The 12,500-nt window shown below is 43.9% G+C and overlaps 1 protein-coding gene across 2 annotated transcripts in view; it reads right to left on the reverse strand.

Annotated features, from left to right (window-relative positions):
- Positions 1–2,010: 2,010 nt before the first annotated feature.
- tgfb2 (transforming growth factor, beta 2) overlaps positions 2,011–12,500 on the reverse strand; it is a 34,508-nt gene continuing 24,018 nt past the window's right edge. Inside the window, exons 2-8 of one of the 2 annotated variants that reach the window (XR_013779174.1) lie at positions 11,727–11,890; positions 8,738–8,870; positions 8,545–8,655; positions 8,245–8,416; positions 8,002–8,155; positions 3,476–7,913; positions 2,011–3,416 (exon numbers count right to left, since the gene is read on the reverse strand). Coding sequence is in view for 1 of the 2 variants with exons in the window: in XM_079344910.1 (XP_079201036.1) it covers positions 7,755–7,913; positions 8,002–8,155; positions 8,245–8,416; positions 8,545–8,655; positions 8,738–8,870; positions 11,727–11,890 (893 nt within the window). In the remaining variant the exon portion in view is untranslated. Of the gene's footprint in view, positions 7,914–8,001; positions 8,156–8,244; positions 8,417–8,544; positions 8,656–8,737; positions 8,871–11,726; positions 11,891–12,500 lie in introns of both variants that reach the window. The other variant, XM_079344910.1, reaches the window with a different exon arrangement.

The following is a 12,500-nucleotide window of genomic DNA, read 5'->3' on the forward strand; positions in this document are numbered from 1 at the left end:
ACACAACACACACACACACACACACACACACACACACACAGATACTTACCTGGACTGTAAATAGTGAGGGACGGAAATTATCAAAAGAATTTCCAGGTATTTGTCACTTCCATAAAAGACACTCAGCATGCACGTGAATAAATGCAAAAACAGGGCTGATTTCAAAAAGTATGCAACGTCATGTTAAGGAGCTGATGTAGGAATAATGCTGAGTCATCACTCGGTGTGCAGCCGACTGAAGCAGTTTAATGATCGGTGCCGTTCAGACACGATGCAGAAAGCATCATGGATGAAGGTGAGCTGGATCACCAGCCAGGTGCAGAGTGTGGACCAAGTCCATGAAGTCATGAAGTCATGAAGTCCATGAAGTCCATGAAGTCCATGAAGTCATGAAGTCATGAAGTCCATGAAGTCCATGAAGTCATGAAGTCCATGAAGTCATGAAAACATGAAGTCCATGAAGTCCATGAAGTCCATGAAGTCATGAAGTCCATGAAGTCCATGAAGTCATGAAGTCATGAAGTCCATGAAGTCATGAAGTCATGAAGTCATGAAGTCCATGAAGTCCATGAAGTCCATGAAGTCCATGAAGTCATGAAGTCCATGAAGTCCATGAAGTCCATGAAGTCCATGAAGTCATGAAGTCCATGAAGTCCATGAAGTCCATGAAGTCCATGAAGTCATGAAGTCCATGAAGTCATGAAGTCATGAAGTCCATGAAGTCCATGAAGTCCATGAAGTCCATGAAGTCATGAAGTCCATGAAGTCCATGAAGTCCATGAAGTCCATGAAGTCATGAAGTCCATGAAGTCATGAAGTCATGAAGTCATGAAGTCCATGAAAACATGAAGTCCATGAAGTCCATGAAGTCATGAAGTCCATGAAGTCCATGAAGTCCATGAAGTCATGAAGTCCATGAAGTCCATGAAGTCCATGAAGTCATGAAGTCATGAAGTCCATGAAAACATGAAGTCCATGAAGTCCATGAAGTCCATGAAGTCCATGAAGTCATGAAGTCATGAAGTCCATGAAGTCATGAAGTCCATGAAGTCCATGAAGTCCATGAAGTCATGAAGTCCATGAAGTCCATGAAGTCCATGAAGTCCATGAAGTCATGAAGTCATGAAGTCATGAAGTCCATGAAGTCCATGAAAACATGAAGTCATGAAGTCATGAAGTCCATGAAAACATGAAGTCATGAAGTCATGAAGTCCATGAAGTCATGAAGTCATGAAGTCCATGAAGTCCATGAAGTCCATGAAGTCATGAAGTCCATGAAGTCCATGAAGTCCATGAAGTCATGAAGTCCATGAAGTCCATGAAGTCCATGAAAACATGAAGTCATGAAGTCATGAAGTCCATGAAGTCATGAAGTCATGAAGTCATGAAGTCCTGAAGTCATGAAGTCCATGAAGTCATGAAGTCCATGAAGTCATGAAGTCCATGAAGTCCTGAAGTCATGAAGTCCATGAAGTCATGAAGTCCATGAAGTCCATGAAGTCATGAAGTCCATGAAGTCCATGAAGTCATGAAGTCCATGAAGTCCATGAAGTCCATGAAGTCCATGAAGTCCTAACCCCTCGTACAGAGAAAGTGAGAGACACGTCTTCAGTCTGACCTGATTCTGCTCTGAAATCATTTCAGGACAAACGTACTTCCTGGTGATGAAAACAACAGAGGGACATTTTATACTTCTCAGCACATTGTCCACATTACCTGTTTGTGTCCACAGCAGACCACACACACATGAGCATCTGCGGCCCTTCTCTAGTTTTGAAACCAAACAGACACTCTTTGATCTCATGTGCTGTTATGAGGCCCGATGGACTAACCTGAGCCTGGCTGTCACGTCTGAGGAGGAGTAAAGAGGAAGAAGAGAGAGAGGATGACAAGGAGAGAGAAGAGGAGTAAAAGTTTCCAGAGAGGAGGCCGCACGCTGCAGAGCTCGGATTCAATTTCACTTCAGACAAACAAACGAGACCCAAACAAACGCAGAACATCAGGATCCCCTCAGACTTAAATAATTTATTTACCAGCAGAGCTCCACGTGTGTGTTACACTTCAGCACGGGCTCTTCATCATCGTCATCATCATCCCTCATCGTAACAACAAATACATATAAACTTTAATACACAGCTCTATTGTGACAGAGGAACAGGAGGGGGGGGGGGTTTACTTTTCTACAACGAGAAATAAAATCTGCATCAGTGCAACTTCTGTTATCTGCAAGAAAGAAAATCATCCTTTTGACACACTGATGTCAAACTGACGTTTATATGGGGAACAAATTAAGGCGGTAGGATGGCGAGCAGTTTTAACATGAAAAGCTAGACGGAGTCCAAATGATGCAGCTCTTCCAATAAGACGATATAATAATAATAATATTCTTCCTATGCATAATCGTAATTTCAGATATTCACAATGTCCTTAAACTCAAACAGATTTTTTTTTTGAAGATTTATTTTGGAAGGATTTTTATTTGGAGGAAATGCTGGGAAGAGACAGCGTGCAGCACAGCGTGCAGTACGGCGTGCAGCATGGCGTGCAGCATGGCGTGCAGCACGGCGTGCAGATGCTTGACCTGAACCCACAGCTGCAGCGACGATGCCTCCGTTTATGATGCGCACGACACAAACAGCGGGCCAGACGGCGCCCTGACGTCACTTTTCACATGCACCTTTTCAGATATCTGCAGCGTCATTGCTCCTGTGCAGAATGAACCTCGAGGGTAAGACCAAGACAGACCCGAGACCGAAAGAGACCAAGTCAAGACCAAGACCACGGCAGGGCGAGACCGAGACCATTCATATCACATGCAGTGGGCGTGTCAGGCCAAATGAAATGAAGAGATTTGTTCTTGTTAGAAAGCTGCGTTTTCGTTCTAATCACATCGATCATGTGGGACAATAAACTTTCAGTGGTGCTTTTGACCGGAGTCCACGCAAGTCTGAGACCAAGACAAGACCGAGACCCTCAAAGAGGGATCATGATCTTTATCTCCTTACATGCTCATACACTCATTTATTTAAATTTAATTATTTTACTTTTATACACACTCATGTTTTTACTTCTGACTCAAGTGTGTGCTATTAAAATGGTTGTATTACTTTCTTTTATTATTATTATTTTTTTGCTTTCTCTTATGGTTGTTGATTTATTTTCTATATTTCTTGGGAAGGTCCTTTATTAAGTCCATATTGGGTTTTTTTTTTAACCTCTCCCGCACTTATTATTCTAAAGTTTAAAGTTTTCTTTTTTTTGTGTAACTGTCTTTTTTGGTGCAAATAAAAAAACGTTGATTTCACATCTGAACAATCGTTGAATCATTTGAATTCAGATGCTCAAAATGAAACATTAATCTGGATATTGTCTTTGTTTATGACAACGAGCACCAAGAGACACGTTGAACGTTCATTCTGCATCGAAAAAAAAAAAAAGACATTAGTGATTTGTGAAACTGAAAACCTTTGATGACGTTATTTGTTGTTGGAGAAATGAGGTTGTTGATATCTGAAGTTACAGTGGTGGACAGTGAGGATGTTATTGTGAATATCTCTGAGTGAGAACACATGCAGCTCTGACTGTGAGGAAAGCCTTACATGTTCAAACATCGTGCCATCATGGGATCAGCCCAGATCGTCACTGATACCTGTTTTTTCTTTTTCTCTCCCTCCATCCGTGTCTTGTTGCAGCTGTGATTGAGCGTCAACCTGTCCAGGTTAGCTCCGCCCCTCTCTCACATGAGCTTAAGCACGACGCTTGATTTCATCATTATCACTGAGTTCTGAGATTTAGCTAAAAGCAGGCGCACTGAATGAGCCTGACTGTGATGTCACATCCTGCCGCTGGTGGCAAACAGGTGAATCTCTGTCAAGGATTATTTCATCTGGTGACTTCTAGTTTTAATAATCTGTCATAGCTGCTGTATGTGTTGAAAGAATTCATGCTGATGATTCTACATAATGTGCTATAAGAAAACGTTTGACTTTTAAAAGCAGCTTCTGTCTTAATCAGAACTTCTCGGCCTCCGTGCAGCACATGCGTGGTCGGGACTGTTCGGGCTTTTTTCACACTCGCAGAAAGCTCCTGATATTTACTGGAGGAGATGCATGTGGAAACCAAGCAGCCACTTTTTTGTTTTTTGCTCTGACTTCATCACTGACTGCCAGAGTGTTTTTTTCCACAACAAGTCTGAGTTGATGTGAGAACGCAGCAGGATAATACCTGGAGAATTCAGCTTGAGTCAATGGGGGGGATAATAGTGAGCTGAAAAGCAGCCTGTTCTAAAACGAGGGTAAACCTTGTGTTAGCATGGACTCATGGACGCAGAGTTGGCCTGCTTTCTGTTGAAACCTGCGTTAACCCCTCGCTGGTGGTTAGCTTGTGCTAGCATGCAGTAGCTTGCAGTGCAGGTACAAGCAGTAAACGCACACACGACGTCCTACAGTGAGTGTGCACTTCAGGAGGCGATGAGTTTACAAGCTGCGACGAACATTTCTACTGGCTGCACCTTTAAAATGTGTGGTTTGATCTCCGCTGTCATTATAATAAAGTAAATGATGAAGCACACGGCTCGATCCTTTCTGAAGGTCGGCAGCCTCCTCGGTTGAGCTCATTATGAAATGTCGACATTGGGTAAGAAATGACCACAAACTGTAACCTCCTGATCGTGACGTCTACAGTAAAGTTTCAATCCGGCTCTATGGAGATGAATGAGCTGTCAAAACACACAGAAAACAAACTGCTGATGAATTAACACTGAGCAGAAACGAGAACTTTGTGAAAATAAAAACCCCAAAAGATTCTTTAGAGTTATGTAATGTATTCCTCTTCCCTTAAATGTATAATTTTTTTCTGTATCTGACAAAAAAAACAAAACAAAAACAAATAATAAACATCAGCAGTGTGAAGGTCGACCTATCCGCTCTCTACAGGGTCAGAATTTACAGGACGCTGAACCAGAACATCATAAATATTAATAATTACAAAGATAACAGAGCATGGACAGTTTTAGAAAAAGAGATACAATAGAAGAAAAACCCCGACATGAGGATCAATAAAGTATATCTATCTATGTATAAATGTACGGAGAAGGAGGAGTGAACACTGCAGAGGGCTGAGGAGGTGTTATTTCAGGATTAATTCACATATAGACGTTTATACTTCCAGTGTTTGTCTTTATGTTGTGTGTGTGTGTGTGTGAGGAGTGTGTGAGGTGACGCAGGCACACGGACGACGTGTGTGTGTGTGTGTGTGTGTGTGTGTGTGTGTGTGTGTGTCTCTGCATGAACTGTATGTGTGCAGTGGTGTCAGAAACAGAAGAGTTCATATATTAGCATGACTTTAAAAACCACTGCTAACGATTAATTACATCTTGTGTGTTCTTCCAGCTGAAGGTGATTTCAGAGTTTGATCTTCTGCAGACCGGTTCACTGTCGTCGGCTGACCACACACGAGACGGTTTTTACATCTTAAAGGATTAAAAAAAAAAAAAAAAAAAAAAACGTAGGACACCACCGACATGAGGACTGTTTCAAACTGGACCACTCGGCCACACACCTGCTGTTTGTTGAAGCGTTCAAACAGTGGCGATTCGGCAGACACGAGATTTCACAGATTGGTCAAACGTGACATCAGAGGAAGAACAAATATGGAGGACGGTTGGCGTCGTCAGCTGGCGTGCGTTCTGTTTTGTAGCGAAAAACAAAAACATGTATGGCTGAATTTCCGTCCAAGAAGACGGTACAGGCGTGTTCGTTCGCCGTGAAAGAGCGCAACATCTGATTGGTGACGCTTCCCGGTCTGCTCGCTCTCATTGGCTATTATTCGTTGGGAGAAGCCCGATCTGGAAGCGTAAACATCCAACATGTTTGGTTTTTATGATTCCAGATCGGGAAGTTTCAGACCCATTTCAAAACATCAAAATAATCGTTTTCAAACCTCACACTCGAGGATTATTTTAAAATAATAAAATAACCAGTTGCGAAAAAAGCCTTGAATCAGGCCACGCCCCCATCGCGTCGGGGGTCGGATCCTAACACCGTCTCGTGTGCAGCCAGCCTCGTGTAGAAAACTGACAATATAACAAGGCCGTCTGTTTGCTCGTCACAGTGACCCAGACATTTAATAATAGTTAAAAAAATAACGACTTGCATATAGTTTTTTTTTTTTTTTTTTCACTTTTTCTAAATAATCTTAAACATATTCTAAATGTTGTTCTTAAATCTGGTTTTCCTTTTATGTGGCTGATATTAGCGAGTCATCGCTAACTCATACAGACACATTTTCTGATCTACTTTTTAAAACTACATCAACACACAGTCAAATACGTCCAAACTATTATCAAGTGGCCATTATGGGTATTACAAAGGCACTGAACTGGCTTCATCACATTCTGCTTTTAATAGACTGTATAGAAGAAGTGGGCGTGGCCTCTTGGTTTTTAACACTATAGCCTTTTTTTTAGAAGGGTCTTAAACCTGCATTCTTCTAACGTCCAGCAGAGGGAGACTCAGATTCTGTAGAGGTCTATGAGAAAGTCATCCGACCTCTCTGCTGATTTGGTGAGCTGGTTTCTAGTTTCTTTTTCAAACACTGCATGACTGACATTTTGTCAATTATGGTGCCATTAAGGAGTCAAATGAAGCTCAACAGTGACCGCACATGTTTTCAGTGGTTCTTGTTCCGGAAGTAAATTTCCCCTTTTAAATCCTCCATTGACATTTCAGAACATCCTCAAATCAGTTTTGTAATGCTGGAGCATAAACTGCTACCAAGCTAATCCTGACTATAACACATTTGATTTATCGCAGAAATGTCACCGCGACACTCTAGGATTGTGGGAAGTGTAGTTTTTTTCCCCGGAGATCGCAACCATACTTTCCCAAAACAGGGTTGCAAACTTGTGAGTGTATACCAACGTTTCACACTCAGGTAACTTGTGTTCAGTCGACCTTGGATGGATAAGACATTATGGATAATAACCAAATCTGCAATGGAGAAAATGAATGGGATTTTTACTTTCAGAACCAAACTGTTGAGCTCTGTAGGAGGGAGGATTAGGGGCGGGGCTTTGTGTGTAATTTGTGTTTGCACTTGTATCCATCCTCTCGCCCACTTTAGCATCTTTTCTCGCACTGAAAACCAAAATGGAGTCGGCCTAAATCCAAACTCATGACTTCAGAAAGGATATGGATAAACCAATAGGTGGCTACGTCCACTTCAAATATACAGTCTACGGTACAATTTGATTTCATTCCTTTCAAGCAATTTTATAAATTCTTGTCAGCAGCCAGATGTGGAGTGAGTTCTCCTAGAAATCTAAAAAGTCTGGTTCTGTAAAGCTGCCCAGGTCCTTGATGAAAAATTGTCTGTTATTTATGGGTTTTTTTCAGCTGCTGTAGGACCGTAATCCAACAGAATTCAGTGTGGTTTGTTTGGCCACACAGAAACATCGTCATCCAGACGTTTGCAGCGACAGACAACCACACTGGTGTTCTTCCATCTCCGAATGCTCTGAAAGCCGAACGTAATGTAAACTCTGGCGGTGGTCAAAGTCGGGTTTGTGGTTTTATGACGGCACTCGTCATTTATGATGTGAACTGTAATGCCCAACACGGCGCTCCTGTGTGTGGAAACACTGCTGAGAGTAGAATCAGAGGGCGTACACACACTTTGCCTGTATGTAGCCAGAGTTCTCTGTCGGTCTTGTGTTCATGAAGGGGCAGGGAGAGTCCGGTCAGCTTCTCGGGCTCCTAGCTGCACTTGCAGGATTTGACCTTCATATTGGAGAGCTGCTCTATTTTGGGGGTCTTGCCAATGTAGTAGAGGATGGTGAGGGGCTCCAAGTCCTGGGAGACGCAGCAGGGCGACGCCGAAGCTTCAGGGTTGATTGTGTTGTAAAGACCTAAAACCTGGAACATAAGAATCACAGGCGTACCATGAAGAACACCTCAGGTACCGCTTGTGGGAAACCTTTGACGGATCGTTCTCTTACTTTACCTTTGAATGCTGGGTGTCGGCGCTCCACAGATACGGACAGGCCCCGGCACAGAAGTTGGCTTCGTAGCCCTTTGGCTCGTGGATCCACCTCCAGCCCAGGTCCTTCTTAAAGTCAATGTAGAGAGAGCGTAAGCAGCAGTTGTCCTGAACATTCCTGCAAAGACATGAGGAGCAGCGATGAGTCAGTCAAACTGTCGGGGGGGGGGGGGGGAAACTCCAGAGAATCTCATTCCCGGCGAGCACCTGGAGCAGTAGGCGGCGTCCAGAGCTCTCCTGGATCGATGGGTCTTGTGCTGGGACTGGGACTCCAGCCGGTATGAAGGCAGCAGCATGAGGAGCAGGTGTGGAGCACGAGCGCTGTGCCGGCGTTTCTTAACCTTCAGATCACCGCTGTGGATGAAGCTGTCGTCGATACCTGAAACACAACAGAGAGGGCCTCACTCGTCTTCTCCAGATACACCTTTTAAGATTTTTGGTTTGAAATCGTCTTTCGTTGACTTCAAGTGATGTGTTTTGTTTGCATTGTGTTTTGAGTGAAATAACCTGCAAACCGTGCCTCCAGCTCCTCACTCTTGTTGGGAATGATGTAGTTATTGGACGGTACAAATGTGCAGAAGGGGCAGTGAAGGCTGAGCTTGAATCCACTGTTTCTGTCTGTGGACAAACAACAATGAAGGTGACGTGGCAGAAGAAAACAAGAGAATCAACGACAGGGTGACGGTGATGTTTGTCTCACCTTTGTGGTTCAGCCATTCACTCACTGCCTCCGTCACGTCAAACGACAGCCATTCTCCCTCCGTCTGCGTTCGGACCACTTTGCTGTCGATGTACCGCTGCGTCGGGGACGCCAGGTCTTTGTGTCCTAATATCTGAAGACAAAACAGGACGGGTCAAAGTTTGCGACCCACAGTCTGGTTGTCCCCTGACCTGGACCTGGACCTGGACGTGGATCATCTTTAAATGACATGACCATCTGAGCGTCAGGTCAGAGGTTAAAGTGTGGTCGACGTAAGGACACTAAAACCTTTCTGTTGGAGTTTAAAGGGATTTTGTTCAGGGTTTGAATAATCACATGTCGGGACCAAGAGATGTGAGGTCGACCATCAATGACCTCCTCTTTTAACTGTGAGCATGCTATCAGAAGTCAGTGTGTGGTGCATTCCCACTGTAAGAGCAAATCTGTCATTTACTCTCACATATATACATCGACACATCAAAACAAAGAGGGGCTGCATGACAGAAATAAAAAAACTAAACGCTGCACATGTCTTGTTTTTAATTCTTGATGAAATGAAAATGCAGCCAGGGGTGTCAGATGGCCTAGCGGTTATGTCCCAGTGCCACACGTACAAAGGGATAAAGTTCTCATCACAGCAGCCACAGATTCATATTCGACGTCAGCCACATGTACACATACAAGTACACTGTTAGCCTGTGTCTCCCCTGGATGAAACCTCCACGATCAGTGAACTGGTGAACGACCCAAGGAGAGAAACGAGAGTGAAAGATGTCCACTGATGTTTCTCTCCTGTTAATATACCGAGAGAGGTGAAGTGTCCTATGTGAAATATGAACCTCCCCGAGCCGTCAGTGAAATAGTTGATGCAGCAAATGTCTCCTCTGTGAAATGCTGTGAAACGTACAGCGAAAGATGTGTGTGTGTGTGTGTGTGTGTGTGTGTGTGTGTGTGTGAAGATAGGAAAAAGTTGGTTGTTTTTTTACACTTTGGCATTTTGTTTTTGTGTTTTTTTTAAACGCCAGACGTTGCTGGTTCTGTCGGCTACTGTGAACCGAGTTCCTGTTGAAGTTATCGTGACTGTCTTTGAAATATCTAACTTGCTGATAACAGCCGTGACAGCGTATCTGATGTATTAAAGGTTCTTATCCAGACAGCAGTCAGAGCGCAGAGCCATGTTTGGTTTGTGGAGGCCGCAGAGCGAACGACGGAGGATTTACTTTTCATTTCATAGATTCCAGCTGATAAAAAGGATGAAGGGCTCTGATGGTGCTGTTGTTTTTTCACAATCAGCTGCTCGCCTCAATAAGGGCTGGAGCGTATATATCCATCCAAACACACAAGCAGAGAAGAGACAGCCGAGGTGTCTTTGTTGTTAGAGGCGTTGGTTGCGCTCTTCTCTGTGATTGATTAGTCAGGTCTGGGAGGAGCTGTGAGAGTGTAACCAGATGCTGGACAGGCTGCTGTTATTCTGCTGTCCTTCAGATCCATGTGTTGATGTTGGCCCATATCAGACTAATGTGTAAAACACTTTTCCTGCAGATTTTTCTCCTGTGTGGGAAACTCGACAGAGGAGACGCCGAGGCTCGGACAAAAACAGCGAGAGAGAATCCGGAGCCGGAGATGAGGAGGTTTATTCATGTGGTGGATCAGGGAGAGGGATTTTATTGTCTGCTTATTTTTTTCTCTGTTTAAGAAAAAAATCTATTCCCGAACTCCATTTACCTGCCGGCACTGCCAAGCCGTGTGAGGAGAAGAGCCTTTTGTCTGAAGAAGCTCTGGACTGGATTGGTTGCAATAATCGAGCTTTATGATTGGTCCTTTGAATGATCACAATTAGTAAAATAAATTAAGTCCACGGATCAAAGTTCAGCCTCTTATCTGGGGACTGGGTGTGCTGCTAATCGGCTATGCTAGCTGTTACAGGCGTCTCTCTTCTAATCGTCCTGTTGGTAGAGTTGTCGTCTCTAAATTGGAAGGTGGAGGGTTCGATCCCCAGCTCCTGCAGCTGCATGTCCAATGTGTCCTTGGGCAAGACATTTAACCCCTAATAGCTCCCGCTATCCAACAGGTGTTATCTACCCATGCTGCTACATGTTGAACTGTTCTTATGGACTTTCTGTTCACCGACTCGCCGTCAACAACAAAGTTTTACAAACACAGAAGGAGGAAATGTTTTGACTTGATTAAGAGATGTTGTTTCTGTGTAAAGAGAATCTGTGCAGGACAGATATAACTGCAAGATCTGAAGTGTGTGTGTGTGTGTGTGTGTGTGTGTGTGTGTGTGTGTGTGATGTATGAGCTGGACATTATCAGCTCTCTGTACCGGCCTGTCCCGTCCTCCCTCATGCACAAACTGTTTGGATAAGATGTGTGTGTGTGTGTCTGTTCACATGACGTGTGTGTATGTGTTCACATGATGTTTATGTGTGTGTGTGTGTGTGTGTGTCAGCTCATATGCAGTACTGCTGTCAGGACTATCTGACTGTGAACATGTGAACCAGCTGCTGCACACACACACACACACACACACACACACACACACACACTTACAGGAGGCACAGTATGGTTTTTAATATGTTTAATAAGGTAGGAGGAGAGATGTGTAAAAAATGTGTGTGTGTGTGTGTGTGTGTGTGTGTGTGTGTGTGTGGGGAGGAGGGCGTAAACATATGACTGTTAAATGTAGAGCAGGAGATAATTTTACTCTTTAAAGTCGAGGTGTAAACATTAGAGATTAACAAAACGTTTTTCTTTATTAATCTCTGAGTTTTCTGAGAGACAGGCGTCTCACACACATCGGCCAAAATCCCAAACAGCAAACCAACAAACTTCCAGACTTTGATCGAGACCAGCGACCCTCCCATTCCCAACCCGAGTCCCTGCTGACTGATGTCTTCATTAGAGATGTATTTGTCTGATGAGCAGGATAACTCCTCCTGTTCGTCTCATTATATAATGGTTGGACAGTGTGAGGACGGTCGTGTACCTGGTACAGCTCGATCCTCTGCTCTGACACTCGTGCCCCCGGGTTTTGAAGACGGAAGATCCTGAGCTCCGCCTTCACCAGGTTGGAGGCGTTCCTCTCCTTCGAGGACACGTCAAACGTCAGCCGCCGGGAGTACGGGTTGAAGTGAGTGGGAGAGATCACGTCTGCACAGGAAAAGAGACAGAAAACTCAATGCATGCAAAATACTTTCAAACTCTTCCACTGTGTGTTTTATTAAACTAAAGAACCAGAAATCAACAAACTGTTAGGATAAAATAACCTAAACATCAGCATCCAAAGAACCTTCATTCTTTCTCTTTCTGCTCAGGTAAATGTCCATCTTTGCCTGACCGATCAAAAACAGTACGTAAAAGACATTCTGAATTATTTATCCCAGAATCAAAATCTGATGGAAGAAGACGTCGCCAAACACAGAAAACATGTGAAATCAACATCTCAAACAAAGACAAAAGCCGACATTACAGTCCAAGCAACAATGAAAGACTGCTTCTGTCCGCGTGCAGAGAAGACACTCTCACATTCTCAGCTATACCTCCATTAGGAACCCGTCCCCCTTTGTTAATGGAGGCTCAGGCCTCTGAGTCTCTCTAGAGCCAGGTGGAGAGAGAGAGAGAGAGAGAGAGAGAGAGAGAGAGAGCCCATATTTCCCTTTGTGGTTGCGAGGTCTGGGGTCCACTCGCCGGCTAAGAAAACACTGAGACTCTTCATGCAGAATTCTGAGAATCCATTCTCTGTGTCCAGCGGAAAACAGCA

This window comes from Symphodus melops, assembly GCF_947650265.1.
Source record: "Symphodus melops genome assembly, chromosome: 5".
NCBI lineage: Eukaryota > Metazoa > Chordata > Actinopteri > Labriformes > Labridae > Symphodus > Symphodus melops.